General features: G+C 38.5%; 2 protein-coding genes across 10 annotated transcripts in view; both read right to left on the bottom strand.

Annotated features, from left to right (window-relative positions):
• ORC2 (origin recognition complex subunit 2) overlaps window positions 1–4,341 on the bottom strand; it is a 29,353-nt gene extending 25,012 nt beyond the window's left edge. The window contains exons 1-4 of one of the 5 annotated variants that reach the window (XM_023760006.1): window positions 4,094–4,341; window positions 2,292–2,373; window positions 1,296–1,402; window positions 698–841 (exon numbers count right to left, since the gene is read on the bottom strand). In XM_023760006.1, the coding sequence (XP_023615774.1) occupies window positions 698–841; window positions 1,296–1,395 (244 nt within the window). In that variant the 5' untranslated portion in view covers window positions 1,396–1,402; window positions 2,292–2,373; window positions 4,094–4,341. Of the gene's footprint in view, window positions 1–697; window positions 842–1,295; window positions 1,403–2,275; window positions 2,374–4,093 lie in introns of all 5 variants that reach the window. The other 4 variants (XM_006082393.3, XM_023760002.1, XM_006082394.3 and 1 more) reach the window with 4 other exon arrangements.
• A 7,315-nt stretch (window positions 4,342–11,656) lies between these two features.
• Window positions 11,657–17,002, bottom strand: part of FAM126B (family with sequence similarity 126 member B) — a 42,930-nt gene continuing 37,584 nt past the window's right edge. For 3 of the 5 annotated variants that reach the window (XM_014461374.2, XM_006082399.3, XM_023760100.1), the window contains one exon: window positions 14,717–15,318. In XM_014461374.2, the coding sequence (XP_014316860.1) occupies window positions 14,717–15,318 (602 nt within the window). Of the gene's footprint in view, window positions 15,319–17,002 lie in introns of all 5 variants that reach the window. The other 2 variants (XM_006082397.3, XM_006082398.3) reach the window with 2 other exon arrangements.

The following is a 17,002-nucleotide window of genomic DNA, read 5'->3' on the forward strand; positions in this document are numbered from 1 at the left end:
CTGCAACTTGGGCCCTGCCTGACTGGGAATCCAAGTGTGACCTCCTGGTTCATAGGTCAACACTCAACCACTGAGCCAGGCTCCATTGATTTTTAGAGAGAGTGGAAGGGAGGGAGGAAGAGAGGAAGAGAGAGAAACATGGATGTGAGAGAGACACATGATTGGCTGCCTCCTGCACACACCCTGCAAACCAAGTATGTGCCCTTAACGAGGAATCGAACCCATGATCCTTCAATCCCTGGTTGGGGCGTGTGTGAGAAGCAACTGACTGATGTTTCTCTTTCTCTCTCACCCCCTTCCTCTCTCTAAAAATCAATTTTAAAAAAAAACTGTGGAGAAAATAGCTATAATAGAAACTCAGTACTTCCCACCTTTTCAACTACAGAGAAAAAACCTGAAGCAATGCATTTCTCATGAGAAATATATTAATATAGCACCCACATGAAAAGAGTTCTGGAGATGGATGGTGGTGATTGTAGCACAACGTTTTGAATGTATTTAATACAACTGAACTGTACTCTTAAAAATAGTACAGATGGCAAATTTTATGTTATGTGTATTTATAGTAAAAAAAAAATTTTTTTTTGGAAAACAATAATATGGCACACCATTGCCTAGCCTGCCAAACTACTCTATTGTATCCTGCAAAGCAATTTTGGCTATTTGTAAGTATACATTCCCCTCTCTCCCCAAGTACCTTGAACATCTCGTCCTAAAACTTCCACATAGTTCTTATCTTTTAAGACTTCCAGGCCATCTTCCTCCAAATCATATTCCGGCTTCTTTATTATTTTTTTTGTGTTGACCAAAAGTTGAGGTCGCTCCTTTTTTAATTTCGCTCCTATAAGAACATCCAAGAAATCAGAACATGACAGGTACAAATTCTTTCTAAACATTACATTTAAATAAGTAAAATAATTATACTACTTATATTGTCATTACTAAAAGGATAGGAATAAATTCAGTATTTTTCTCTTTAATTAAAGAAGATCAAGGTAACAGTGAAGTGACTTGCTTTATGAAATTATTTCAAATTAGTTAAAAATACAATCTGACCACTCTTCCACTTATATAACTAAGTTTAAAAAAAATAAAACCTTGAAAGTGTATTATCACCACTACTGATCATTTCATATTAGATACGGCTTATTTTTAATTTTCAATAAAGTTTGAAAGGAGTAAACTAAAAAGTAAAGTAGTTTTTTACAATCTTACTAGATTAAATACTTTGTGCTATAGTTTCAAAATAGAGTCCTATATTTTAAAAAGTGAAATAATCTATAACCATTACTTATTACCTCCTTCTCTATCAAGAATGTGATTAAGAACATCATCATCTCCCACAAACCGAACCTCCAGCACTTTGTCTTCCTTTAATTCCAATTTATTCATCATTGCCAACCTAAACAAAAGCAATAGAGCACTCAAAAGAGATGAAAAATTCTGATCAACAACCAAAGAAATTAAACACTAACATAATGAATACATGTATATGCATAACATTTTGAAAAGTCTTTACATATGAAAAATATATTATGCATTATTGCGTTATTATGTTTTCGATAATAGGTAATTCAATGCTTCATCTGAAAGATAAAAGAGGAAGTGGTTCCTGGGATTTGGAAAGAGCTAAATCCAACAAGACAACTAAAATGTAGTAGCAGGAAAACAATTCTGCCTATAAAGAAAGCTATAATCAACATACAGAATAGCATTAGCAGAAAGGGAATGGTTAACACATGAGTTTAGAAAATGTGCAACCAAAGAATACAGATTGGTGGATTTTAATTTCCGCTCTCTAGGAATTAATATAAAGTCTGTACATTTCACTGGTGAGCCAAGCCTGGACCAAATAACCCTCAAGACCTCCCTTTATTATTACTGCATTCTTACCAAACAACTTTACAAATATAAATACGGCTTTCTAGGTATCTTGGTAACTAAATAGTAACCATAAATCTTTCCAATATTTTATAGTCAGTTCTTCATTGAACAAACATGAGTTTGGCAGACAAAAGATTAATCAACTCTAGCTACTCTGACAAAAGTTAGCTTCATAACTTCTAAGACCAATAGCCTGATATTAATTAATGATTCCAATGGACTGCAAGCTAATCAGTTTACCCCCAAAATGATTTTCCCCCCTCTCTTATAAATACTACTTTTACCTTTTCTCCTGACAAGAGGAACTACTGACTGTGCCCCTCATGAGTCAGTTATTTGCATGGAGACAGACAACTTACTAAATGTTGCAACTAGCACTTAAATAACTTGCCTTAATCTTCATTTACCTGTAAAGGCACTACACATCCTGCAGCTGGAAAATTCAGGTGCAGTCACCAGTAATTGAAACAAGAACTCAGCCAGCGTCAGCTAATAGGAAAACAAAAGCAACCAAACAAGGTGATGGGTTTTAACAAACAAGTTAAACAGATAAATGCAGTTTTTACAAAGTCAAAGTTATAATGACAGCAGAGTGAAGGGTAAAATGACCATTACCATTTTGGCCAGGAAACCTTAGTCACTGAGACCTGGATCGGGGGTGGATACAGGGAAGAGGCCGAATTTTGAGCACATACTGCGCTAGGCACAGTTTTGAATATTCTCTATGTATTCTCATTTAATCCTCACAGCAACTCAATTAGGTTTATGCTTTGTGCATAAAGACAACACTTCATCTATGATTTAGTGAACACTGCCAGTCGACACATCCTTTTGGTCCATCTTTCTACCTATGATATTGCTTATGATGAGAACACAGGTGTATAGAAAGTTTAACGCATCTATGTGACATTTGTATAAAATAAACTTACGATTTCTTTCTATCTGTATAAAGCTTTTGTGAGGGGCTATTTGCCAGGCACTGTTTTAGGCACTTTTTTGCATACTGGATCATTAAGTCCATTGAGGTTAAAAAATATATATATATCATTCCCCCCTTATTTACAGATGAGTAAAACTGAGTTAAATAAATGTTAGGCACCAATTTTAACATCAGATAAACCCGGGTTCTGACCTTCACTCCCCACTTCCTAACTGTGTGGCTCTGGGCAACGTTGGGGTTAGTAAATGAAATCATCTGCCCGGCGTATGAAAATGCCCATTAAACGCTTCCTGGTGTGAGTATTTTTACTCTAAACTCCCACTTGACCATGCAGATCTCTTGGACGGCTCTGCAGCCCACCGAGCGGCTGGCAGGAAGGTGCCACACAGAGGAGGACGGGGTGCTGTGCCAGGGCCGCGCTCCCCACCTGCAGGTTAAGGGGGGACAGCTGTGCTGGTTCCCCTAGGAGTTCAGCTGTGATGGTTCCCTTAGGTCCAGTGGTTCTCAACCTTCTGGCCCTTTAAATACAGTTCCTCATGTTGTGACCCAACCATAAAATTATTTTCGTTGCTACTTCATCACTGTAATGTTGCTACTGTGATGAACCGTCATGTAACTATCTGATACGCAGGATGGTCTTAGGCGACCCCTGTGAAAGGGTCGTTCGACCGCCAAAGGGGTCGCGACCCACAGGTTGAGAACCGCTGCCTTAGGCGTTCAGCTGTGATGGTTCCACAGGTCATGCGTCCGCATCCGTTCCCTGCAAAAGCCCTACTCAAGGGCCCGGCTTATCACCCCTGCACGGCCGAGCGCTGACCCGCTGGCTTCACTCCGCGCTTCCGGGCTGGGGCGCCCCACGGGGGTTCGCTGCAGGGTGGTCCCGGGACGCAACCTCGGTCCCGCAGGCCTCCCGGGGCCGCTCCTCCGCCCGGACACCACTCCGCTCATGACGGATACCACTGCGTGCAGCCCTCCCTTTACCATCGCAGGCACGTGGGTCGCAGCGGCCCTGGCACAGGAGGCCTGTCACAGCTGGACAGACAGACGAACGGTCTTCCTACAGGGAGCCCATCACCCCAACACGAGTTGACGGACCTCGGCCTGGGCCTCGCGCCGCCGACCCGTTGGCTGCGCTCCGCCAGCGGGGGTCCCGGGGGCCGCGGGCTGGGACAGCCTGGGAGAGAAACGGGGGAGACGCAGCGGCCCCGGCGCGTGTGCCACGGGGAGACCCGGGGACCCGCGCCCCACGTCCGACGCATCAGGACTCACCCCACCAGCAGGGAGCTCAGGGGAGGAAGGCGGGCTGCGCGGCGCCCACCACGCACCGCTGTCTCCGCCGGCGCGGCTCGGCCGCCTCGCGCCCACCGGACGCTGCCCCGCTGCAGGGTCGCGGCGGGGAAGGCGGCTTCGGCCGAGGGGGAGGCAGAATTCGGGTACGAGGAGCCGGAGCCGGGTCGCAGGGTCCAGACCAAACCCCCAGACCCTGGCGGGGGAGGGAGCGCCGCTGGGACACACCGAATCTCCCGCCCTGCTCCGGGGGCGGGGCTCCAGGGAACCAATAGGAAGCGGGGCCGGCCGAGAGCGACGGCTCTGCTGGCCACCCGGCGCCGACCTGGGGGCCCCGCCCACCAAGGAACCTGATGGAAACTAATCCGCAAGCGCGAGGCGGGGGCCTTTCCTTCATTCTTCCGTTTCCGGGGGAGGGAGCGGGAGGGAGCGGGAGGGGGCGGGAGTGCAGGCTGGATCCCAGGAGGTCCGCGGAGGTGTAGCGGCTTTAGCAGTTTCTCTGTCCGGAGAGAATCTGAAGTGTTCATTGGTTTCTCTAGATACGGTGTTGTTTTTCAGGAAAAATATAGTAAGAATTAATTCCCATTTTTTTAAAAAACATATGTTTTTGTTTCTCTTGCGTGGATTTTTGTGTTTTTTGGTGTTACTCCTCGCCCGAGGATTATCTTTTCCCCCATTGATTTTTAGAAAGTGGAAGGGAGGGAAGGAGAGAGAGATGCATGGATCTGTTGCCCTGTACACGCCCCAACCATGGGCTGGGAATGGAACCTGCGACCCTTCCATGCACTGGTGACGCTCCAACCAAGCACTGGCCAGGGTTATTCACTATGTTATTATACTTTAATGATGTTTTCTTTTGTACTTTATATTTCCTGAGGTTTTCAAGATGAGCAAGTATAACATCTCTATATATAAAAGGCTAAGTGACCATCCCACTGGCCGATTGGCCAGTACCTGACCACACACTGACCACCAGGGGGCAGACGCTCAATGCAAAAGCTGCGGTGACTGGGCAGTGGCGGTTCTCTGGTGACGCACCCAGGAACCAGAGAGGAGGGAGCCCAATTCCTCGCTGGGCCATGCGATCCCACCTTCAGCCGTGGGTTGTGTTATTGCTGGGGCACTGTCAGCCCTGATTCTGGTTAACTTACTGCACACATGTTTGCATTCCACACGCTGTACAACAGCAACTTTGCAGAGTGCCCTCTCGCACACCGGAACTGCTCAGGGGATGTGGGAGAGCCGGTTTTGGCCTCACCCCTGCAGGCCAGGCCAAGGGACCCCACCTGCCAGAGGGACAGGCTCACTCTGCAGATGCCCTTCGAGCCATGGCACCGCCCTAGGTGTGGCCGGCCAAGGAGGGACTGAGGAAGGTTGGCTCCAGGGTGTGTCCAACCTTCTGCAGTCCCTCCTTGGCCGGCCCATCTCGCCAAGTCCCGTCCAGCCGGCCAACTTCTAATTAATTTCCTTTCAATGTGCACGAATCCGTGCACCAGGTCACTAGTTTTGAATAAAAGGAAACAACTGAAACTGTCAGTGACTCTCATCTTTCCTAACTAATGCAGATCCTGAGCCGAGGAGAAAGGAAAACATAAGGCTCCTGAGTTGCATTATACCTTCCTCTTCTGGAACTGCTAGCCCTTAAGTGGTTTTGGATTAAGGCAGTGGTTCTCAACCTTCTGGCCCTTTAAATACAGCTCCTCATGTTGTGACCCAACCATAAAATTATTTTCGTTGCTACTTCATAACTGTAATGTTGCTACTGTTATAGATTGTAATGTAAATATCTGATATGGAGGATGGTCTTAGGCGACCCCTGTGAAAGGGTCGTTCGACTGCCAAAGGGGTCGCGACCCACAGGTTGAGAACCGCTGGATTAAGGCATAATAAATAAGATATAAAGAAATGTCATGTGCTTTGTATTGTTGGATCTGAATAAAAGAGAAAACAGAGCCTTGATCTGATAAGTAAGGACTAATAGCCACAGGGGGGAAAAGCACAGAAGAAATTTTTCTACGAAGTGGGTGAAAGGGAAAAGAAAAAGAGGGCATGGGTGCAGCCCTTCATTAAATCCACTTTCCAAGGAAAAGCTAAAGCATACTTTAGAAAATGCAAGGTGGGGAAGATGAAGTTTAATAACTAGAGAAAACCAACTGCTGGTAAGAGTGTGAGGAAACACACTTTCAAAATTCACCACTGAAGGGAGTGTAAGTGATCCCATATAATAAAAGCCTATGTCTGGTCATCCGTTCAACCAATCAAAGTGTAATATGCTAATGATATGCTAAGACCACTCAACCGCTCCCTATGATGTGCACTGACCACCAGGGGGCAGACAGTCAACTGGTCAACCAGTTGCTATGACGTGCACCGACCACCAGGGGGCAGACGCTTCAACTAGTAGGTTAGCTTGCTGTTGTGGTCCCTCTGATCTGGACTGAGATGGGCCAGACATCCCCTGGAGCCCTCCTGCAGTCCCTCTCCAGCTGGCTAACCTCCCGTGTCTCTCCCCAGCCCCGATTGTGCACCGGTGGGGTCCTTTGGCCTGGCCTGTGCCTTCTTGCAATCTGGGACTCCTCAGGGGATGTCGGAGAGCCGGTTTCAGCCCAATCCCACAGGCCAGGCTGAGGGACCCCACTGGTGCATGAATTTGTGCACCGGGCCTCTAGTACTAAAACAACGGCTCTTTATAAGGACCCACGAAAGGAAACTTTCTGACATTTCACTACTAGAAACAGTGTGCTTCATCTGAGAAACTGATTTTTTTTAAGGATACCAAAAATCACATAATCTTACTTCTCTCTGCTCAGAGATAAACTTTTATCTCAACAGTAACATACATGTATTAATTTTACTTCTGCCTTCATGTTCACTCTTATTTTATGGTGCTGTATGTAGTTTTATATATTGCCTTAATTTCATAAACTGCCTTAATTTAATAGGGTGTCATAAAATGTTTAAGCATACAATAAAATAACGCAATGAAAGATCATTTTAAGGTATGAAATTTAGGTAAGATATAAAATTAACTCAGAGAAATCCAGTCTAAAGCCAAATAAAGCTGTATTTTTACTGTACAAAAGAAAATTTACATTCTTAATGTAACTAGATACAACTAGGGAAAAATTACACATCTCTTAAGAAACACAATATTTAACATCTTACATGTTTCTGCATTGCAGACTAATAATGAATTTTATACATCTTTATTTACAATACCTTAAAATATTTTTTCATCTCTGGCAGATATTTACAGGTCAACAGTGTCTACATTTCACATTTCAACAATCAACAATAGTAACTGGTTCAGTAAGACAGTTAAGATAATGGCTTACATGCACCAATAAATATGATCTTAAATGTGCAGGGTTGTTTTTTTTTCAGCTCTGAAAAAAAATGAAGGATTTCACTAGTCCTAGGTTGAAAGAACATCAGTCAGTAGAGGTCATATTTTCTTCATGCCTATCCTATTTAAATTTTCACCAGCACTACTTATTCTCTGAATACTTGGGAAGTTTATACCAAGCCATAGGTTGATGCTGGGTTAAAAAAAAGAAAAGGGGGTGCGGGGAGAAGAGCTGATCTGTATGTACATTCCATAACCTTTTATGAAGCTAACATGTGAAAGTGGGATATTTTCTTTTTACTTGTCCATTTTGACAGAGATCAGACTACATAATGCTCAAGTAGGAAAACCTTCAGAAACTGTAGCTCAGGAGAGCCAATTATGGGGAAAATCATCTGCCATAAATACCGTTTCACTTAACCATTTAAACTGACTAAAGCCAGCATAATTTTTAGAATAAAAGATTCATTATAAAGCAGTTGATGTACTTATTACAAATATTTTAAAACACATGGAGCATTGAACATTATCTCTCAATTCAGTTTGGATAAAACCCACAAACCTATATTAATAATTCTTAGAAAGCCAACTTCCTCTTTCCCAGATAGCTGGAAAAGAGTAATACATTCATTACTTTTAACTACCACCTGATATGAAAAATTATAATACATAGAACCTGTTTGGAACATCAGTTAATATACAATTACATTTCATATTTTCCACAAAAAGATCACTCTTTAATAGTTTAAGTAAATCTTTTAGTTCTTATTGGTCTATACATTTTTTAAAAAAGAGTATTTTAGCTTTTCATAACCCAATCATGTTTTTCTGCAAAGAAAAAAATATACCCAGTGATCAAGTACATAAATTATGTAAACTTGCCAATTTAACCCATATCATACTTACTAAAAATAATTGCCATTGCCCATTTGAAAGGTGCATTTCCATAATTTTCCCCTCAATTTTATTTTTTAAAAGTCACAATATCATACAATATACTAATTTTAAGAACCTGCCCCCTTTTTCATTCAATATTGAGGAAACAGAATCCTTTATTTGAGTTAAGGAGACATGAAAATGTGCCACAGCAATATTTGGACTTAACGTGTAACTGGTACTTTTGCTGGAAGTGTAAATGTTGACATTTTACTAACAATAAGAAAACCTCAAGTGGAATCTTGCAGATACTACTGTATATCTATGTTCCAGATGAAAGAATAATTTAATATCTATTTCTCCCAGAGCTAGAAAGCAGTCCTTCATGTTAAAGTAGCCTCATTCCTTAACAGGTACTTTAAAAATTATATTTGGCTGACACATTTTCTTTGGTAAATTTTGTAACCAATGAAGACATAAAGAATTTCATCTCATATAATTAACACTAAGCTGTGGACACTCAAATACAACAAACCAGATTGATATCAATTATGAAGTTGGGGATGGACTACCCAATTAAGTTCATTTCGCTTTGGAAATAAAAAATTTTTAAGAAATGATTTACTTAACTTACTTCCAGATACACAATTATTTTTTAAAAGATTCATTTATACTTTAAGCCACACCTAATTCTAATTATTTGGGTAAAATCTATATTAAACATAATAGCATAATAGCAGACATCTGAATGTGCCTTAATTTGTAAACATTTTCTCAAAAATCCAAAAGGAAAACATAGAACTTACATTTCTGTACTGTGCTGCCAGGTTATTTCACATCATTCCTAGCTTCCTGCTAACATCTGTCCTGAACTGTCTGCTCTTGTATAAATCTGTCATGTGACCAATGGCTAAGACTACACAAATACTGGAGATTGAAGTTAGCAAAATTTTGTGGTTTTATGATCAGATTTAGAAGAAATGTGCCTATAAGGCAGGGTAAGTTTTGGTGATGATGACTCCTCTAATTCTCATGGCTTAGGATCACCACACAAATTTCTGGCACCATCAAAAATCTAGTATAATTTAAATACACATTGGATGATTCTATGAATATGATTTTCTAAGTATGTTCAGTGCCAATATGATATACCCATTAGGTATATAACACAGGTAATACTAAAATGTATGTCTTACATTAATAAACATGAACACATTGGCAATGGAAAAGTGTATCAATCTAGTAACTCATTATGATTTTACTTGCACTGTTAACAATTTTACACTGCATCTCATCTTCTTATAATCTGGCAAATATGCTAATATTTAGAGTTTCAGTTATTAATAATATCTAGTTTTTCAAACAACTTATTTCTGAAAAAGCACTTTAGAAAAAATTAAAGTATTACAAATAAGGGTCGCAACCAACTTGGTGGTTTAAAACATGACAATAATCATTCAACTTGAAAGATAAAAAGTATCATGTTCAGACTATTTAACATAGCCATAGTATAGAAAAGTTGATCTAAAATTCGTATAGGTTTTCCAACCATTGGCATGACCTATTCAACATTTTTAAACTGAAAAATAAATACTTAAGTGAAATACTGATTAAAAAAACAACAACATAATGCCCTAACCGGTTTGGCTCAGTGGATAGAGCGTCGACCTGCAGACTGAAGGGTCCCAGGTTCGATTCCGGTCAAGGGTATGTACCTTGGTTGCGGGCACATCCCCAGTACTGGGTGTGCAGGAGGCAGCTGATCGATGTTCCTAACTATCTCTCTCCCTTCCTCTCTGTAAAAAATCAATAAAATATATTAAAAAAACAAAACAACATAAAACAAAATTTACTTTGCAATCCAAAATCAGAAACACAAAAAGAAAAAGAAAAAATCAGAAACAGAGGGATCTCCTTGCCAGTGTTTGTACAAATAGTGTGCTATCCCCTAAAGACACATACTAATTTTTTTTTTAATTTACAAATGAACATGCAGAGAATTAAATGAGACAACTGATTGTCAACAACTAAAGTACTCAAAAATGGACCCATAACACACCTCAAAAAGTGAGGTAGGAAAAACACCCCATTTCATTAAAATATTCACAAATATAGTGCAAACTAACCAATCTGAAAAAAGTTATTTTCAGTATTCCAGTGTCTAATAAATAATTATAATTAATTTAAAGCTACTAAGTGGAATGTTAGAATATAGCTTGAAAATATTGAGCTTATATAGCTGAGACTACCACATTTAAAACATTTTACATTGTATATACACTTTGAATAACATGACGGTCACCATTCCATTATGAATACAAACCTTTTTTAGTCACATAAGGAAATGTTGCTTTTATCTATCAGCTCTAAGCACAAAGGAAGGTTCGATCTCTTTTGACATTAGAAATTAATGGGATTAAATTTAATCTTTACTTTGCAATCCTCCATTGTGCAATACAATTAACCTGCTACCTAGGTGACTGTGAAAGCTGGCTGATTCAAAAGTTACTTTAAAATAGCTAGAAACACTGATCGAAGCCATTTCATTGGGTTTATTTTTGCAGTTAAATAAATCCCCAGCAATATAATCAACTATAAAATGGCAGCATTTACTGTTATGTGGCAGAAAATAGTAAGGCATAAATTAGAATAAGAAAAAATGTATCTATCTTTATACCTGTGGTATAGATACCTACATTTCCAACACTTCCCCATCTATATTTATTACTCTGTATTTTTCTGGATTTAATACTTTTCTTAATGTGCTGTATTCACCAACTACTAGTCCAAAACTACAGAAACTACAGAAATAGAGTGTTATATAACACATTTACCATAGTACGAGTAAAGGGTGGCAGTAGGGCATTTTGATGGGAGACAGGAGTTTTATTCTGGCTCTGCTTCTTAGTTATGTGACTTTGATCATGTCACAACCTTTTTGAGCCTCAGTTTCCTGAGGATGGATGGGGGAGGGGAGTGTTGTTAGGAGACTAGCAAGATTATCTCTAGGGTCTCTGCTAATATAAAATTCTATAATAAATAGGCACAGAAGAGTAATTAGGAGGGTAGGGGTCAGGATTTCAAATTACAACCAACCCCCAGCCAGCTTCTAAAAAGTTTATTTAAAAATCTTACTTCTGGCCCTGGCTGGTTTGGCTCAGTGGATAGAGCATCAGCCTGCAGACTGAAGGGTCCCAGCCAGGTTTGATTCCAGTCAAGGGCACACGCCCAGATTGTGGGCTTAATCCCCGGGGGGGGGTGGGGGGGGGGTGGGTGGTGGTGGTGGTGCAGGAGGCAGCCAATCAATGATTCTCTCTCATCATTGAAGTTTCTATCTCTCTCTCTCCCTCTCCCTGCTTCTCTGAAATCAATAAAAATATAATTTTAAAAATACCTTACTTCTGAAGTTAGCTTTTCACTTTTCATTTTAGTTTGCTTTCTAGTAACATGATTTTAATTACTGCCATAGAGAAGAGTTCCGCAATCCTTCAGAGTTTTCTTAATCCAACCTGGTATAGATGGCATCAAATTGTTTTATTATAGAGAACAAGTATTTTCTCCCTAACTAGCTGTTCCAAAGATAAAAGGACTTTCCCTTTTAAATGAACATTAGGAAGTATAAAATAAAAGGATGTTAAAGGATATTGCTGGCATATATTTGAACAACTATTGTACATCTGAGACATATTTTTAATTAAATCCAATAAATAATGTAGATGAATATAAAAAATCTCTTACAAAATTTGACTTATGGTTTGTTAAACTAACTCATTCCATTTAAACTATACCTTGCACAGGACATAAATCCTGAATGCAAAGTTTGAACTAAATAAAATGTGGTGGTTTTTTTTTTCATTAGGGCCAAATCACATCACTTAAAAGAATGAAACATAAATGTTATGGTTTTGCAACATTAATGGGTTATATATACATACAAAATATATATGTAGACATACATATAAATGAAATGCTCTAAGTTGACAGTTTTCAAAACCAAGTTTTCAGGTATAAGATTTCTAACAAACCAAAGGGAGATCTTATAATATTTGTTAGAGTTTTGCTGTAATTTGATATTATTTGGTATTTTTGTGTGCTTTAACTAAAATCATACTAGAGTTAAGATGCCAATAAATGTACAATTTGTTGAATTAAAAACAGCCTCCTAAGTCAACTGGGTATTTCTGCCATAAAAGTAAATGACGTCCAGCCATGGCTAAGATCTCTCGCCCTGGTTAAGTATAATGCTCTTTTCCTTTTATACCTAAACTTTGCTTTCCTTACTATGTTACAAATCTTTACACTTCATTTATTTTGGCTAATTTTTAATTCATTTATCTGATATCTCTTAGGTAAATTAGAAGTAAGGGATACCTAAAATATGTCTTTGTAATATATACATATACACACCATATATATACACATACGTACACACACACATACAAATCAATAAATCTCTATCAACTTTTAGCTTTATCCTAGACTTTGGCAATTTCGTAGATACTAGTTCAGGTTCTAGTTTTCCATTTTAATATGAGATGAAAAATGTTACAGACCACCAAATTCAAACAAGCATCTAATTGCTTTATAAAGATTATAACAGAAAATCCATTTAAGAACAAACAAAACAAACAAAAAACCTCTTACAATTAAAAAAAAGGAGGGGGGAGAATTATAGGTATGAAAAGAATAAGAGGCATTTTTCCAGTTATTTTATTTATCAAAATCTATTATAGTTTTAATTGGTAGAGGTAAATTTTAAACTTCGTTAATTATGAGAATACTTGCTTTCTATAAATTCAGTATATTTTTCTTTCACAAAAATAAAATAAAATGTCTAAATATACAAAGCACTAATAGTTCTGATGTATTCTGTGGAAGGATAACACATAGCAGTTCAAGTCACAATATACTGATTTTCAAAAACCAACATATTCTCTTCTATTTAATCAAGCATTAGAGCCTGAAACCCAGAAGAGGTCATAATGAAATTTTAACCAACCAAATCAGATTTTTTTTTTAACCAGTAATGCATTTTTGTAGCATAGTTACCAAATGCTACTTTACATACATTCAACATTTAGCTTACTGGCATGATTTCAAAGTTTTATAAAAATGAGAAACTTTTGCAGCTATATGATTAGAAGGTACACAAATTGCATTACATCAAACACAAAGGCAGTGTGGTCCTTGTAGGAGAAATCAAGTCAGTACCCCCTTGTAGAAATGTTCTATAAAAATGTGTCACATTGAAGTGTCAGTGTTTTCAGCCAATTATCTGTCCCTGATGTATTTCCTTGGAGTATATATCAGGACTTCAGGTTTCTTAATCCAAAACATCTGACTGAATTTAGGTACATCTAGAAAGCAGCTGAAAGGGTTTCTCCAATAGTCTGACATCACAGAAAGTACTTGAGAAATCCCTCTCTTTACCTGAAGACGTACTTGTTCTACTTCAGTCATAAGCTCACAAAGAAAGAAAACCAATCAAAACTTCCCCTCACACACACAATCCCACATAAGCTAAACAAAGACCACCCCTCCCTCCACAAAACCCCAGCACCAAAGTGTCAGTCATTCCTGGGAAAAAGAACATGCCCCTTGGATTCTCTGATTTGTTAGTTGTTCAAACTTTAAGGACAGAAATAACCTTATGTCCTTGTGGGGAGGAGGGAAGACATGTTAATAATGACTATAAGCCATTGAGAAAGTGCATTATCAATTATTACACAATCAACTGCCCTCTAGTGGAGGTGGCCACACTTGATTCAAATGCCTCGGTAACTAAACATTCATATCCTCGAGATAAAGGAGATGGGAGAAAAAGAGACACTCGTTTTAATAAAAAAGTGCAGAGTCTACCACCTTTCCCCATGCTTCTCAAGAAAATGATTGCACAGACTCAGAGAAGTCCAAAGTCATAGCAGAATCTCTGAGGCACTCCTGGTTGAGAGAAAAAAAATATGACCCAGTATTCATAGTTTATAGATTATGAGAACAAACCCGTTTTTTTGTGTGTGTTTTTAAAAGAAAGCCAAAGAATCATTTCATAGGGATCATATACACCATTTCCTCTAACATATCCTCAGTCTCACAGTGTTGAAATGGGACCGATCAGCCTACGACGGATTGCACATCACCCAAGGAGAAAGGAAGGCATGGAAAATGCAAACATTTTATACTGCTTCACAAACACATTCACAAGGAATAGGTAAAGAGAAGATATAGGAAGGAGGAGAAAGAAAACATTATTGCTGTTTCCATACAAAATACAGTATGAACATACCTAAACTAAATCAACTCTGATTACCATGACCAATATTTTCACAATGTGGGATGAAATTTCTTCTTCACAATGAAATGAAAGATGAGAGAGGATGTCAAAACTACACCTGGGATATTAGCTGCATATTGAAACTTGGGGATCGAGACTGCTTGGTTAAGGGGGCGCCTGGGCTGAGGAGCTCTTTACCTTCTCCAGCTTGACCTAGCCGGTCTTCCTGTAGACTGATAGTCGAGTATCGATTAGCATTACTAGTTGCTAAATTAGTAACTCCCTCAGTACCAACCCCAAAGCTGGTACCTGCTTGACTGCCATTTACATAGTCAAATGATTTACTTGAGGAAGCACTGGCTGTCCGGATTAGACTTAAACTATTGGTTTTTGGCACCACCTGGCCAGCAGGCAGACTCAGGTGTTTCTTCATCGGTGTCAGCTCAATTGAATCTAGACTAAGATCAGTAGGTTGCTGTACATACTGCCTGCGAACTACTGAATCTCGAGGGCTTTCACTGGATTTGATGGGAGAAGGTGTTTCTTTTTCCTTGACTGAACGCCCAGTTGCTACTTTCCTTAAGCTTCCCCTCTGAGAAGAGGAGGATGGTTTGGTCCCAATTGGCTGATTGCTGAGGGAAGCCCCTGATGAAAATCCTTCATCTGCATCATTTAGGTTTACCGACTCCTCTTCTCCATTTACCCCCTCAGCACCTAAGAAACAAATCAGAAAGACTCAGCAATAGCCAAATTAAGAAGTAACTGTGAATAACAACTCGACTGACTTTATCTCTTGGGTAATGTTTGATATAGGTTAGCAATGGCTTTGTTATCAACACTGCCCCTAAATAATTTACGGGAAGAAACCTTAATCTACACAGAATTCTAACTTTATTCATTCTGTTTATTTAGCTTTAATAGTCCAACTTTTGTAAAATTACCCACAAATTCTGATAGTATACTATCAGAATTTAGGATTATAAAACAATTTTAGGTAAAATGCAACATTTTGTCATCATAAATCACTGTAATACATCCTTATCAATTTGAGGTGATCATATCTATTTAAATAAACACAATTTTTCCTATCTTCCTTAACCCACCATAAAATAGACCCCTTTCTAATTTCAGTCAACCAGAATAATACAAAAAAAATTTATCTGTAAAAAGCCAAACCCTTTTTAACAATAAAAATTTATATTTCTTCAACAGTTCACTGCTGCTAAATGGCTTTAAAACCTTTTTGATGGAAGTAGTAAATTTTCTAATTCTAAAAAAAACTTTACATTGCTCCAATTGTACTCCTTATTGTATTTTGTCTTATGGACATATTTAATCACTGGTTTCCATATTTTCTTGATCAATTAATGTGAAGAAAATACTTGATTATCAGAGGGCAAGCTAGGGAACCAGCAGGAATATTTAAAAAGGATTTTTACTTCATATATTATGTATTTCTGTAAAATTTAAGATTTTTAGTTTGAGAAGTATTATGTTCGTAATCCCAAAATACTATAATGCCCGATTATGTTTCATGCAGAAACTGCAGTTAACAAAAGAATCCTTTTCTTTGGATTTTGTAAGAAGGGAAAGAACATATATATTTAGCTTGGGGTTTCCAGAAAGCCCAATTGTCTTACTGAAAGTATGAAAAACATTCTCTTAGAAAATAATACACTTGCTTCTTTCAAAAACTGATAGTGGTTTGCTACATCATTAAGTATGTTTACCAGACTTCGAGAACTTTAACCTGAGTCTACATGCAGATAGCAATATTATAGAAGGTAAAATGTTAGGAAGGAAATCTAGACAAATATTACCTTGTGATAGGGTTACCTAAGTAAACTATATATGAAATATTTAAACACAATCTTTATTTAACATAGTACCTGAAAAAATAAAAATATTTTCTTAGTTATATTTTCTCATAGGGATTAGTTATTTCCTTCCTTCAAAAGAAGAATGAAATAAGCTATCCTTAAAGCAAAAAGCACCTTGTCATTTTTATCCAGCAGTTTAATAATCTTTAATCATCATGCAAAGCCATATGAAAATGCAGCTGACACCACTTCTCTCAACCCCTTGTTCAAAAGAATAGGATACAATGTATCTCAAATAAAAACTTTAAATTATATGCACATGATATCATCTTAGCAATTTCCTTCAGTTAGTATAAACAACTCCAAAATGCCCAAGAAGGGTTACTGGTTCAGAATTGATATCAGTAATATAAAACCAGGAGAGAACAGAAATGTATTATTGGATATATATATATATATATATATATATATATGAAATTAGGAAAGGAGACTGAGAGATTAGTGCTAGCTTCTGAATCCTGCCACATGCAGATCTGGTGCCCAAGCAATATGGCCATAAAGAGATGATGATAACATAA

Source organism: Myotis lucifugus, unplaced genomic scaffold (genome assembly GCF_000147115.1).
Source record: "Myotis lucifugus unplaced genomic scaffold, Myoluc2.0 scaffold_3, whole genome shotgun sequence".
Lineage (NCBI taxonomy): Eukaryota > Metazoa > Chordata > Mammalia > Chiroptera > Vespertilionidae > Myotis > Myotis lucifugus.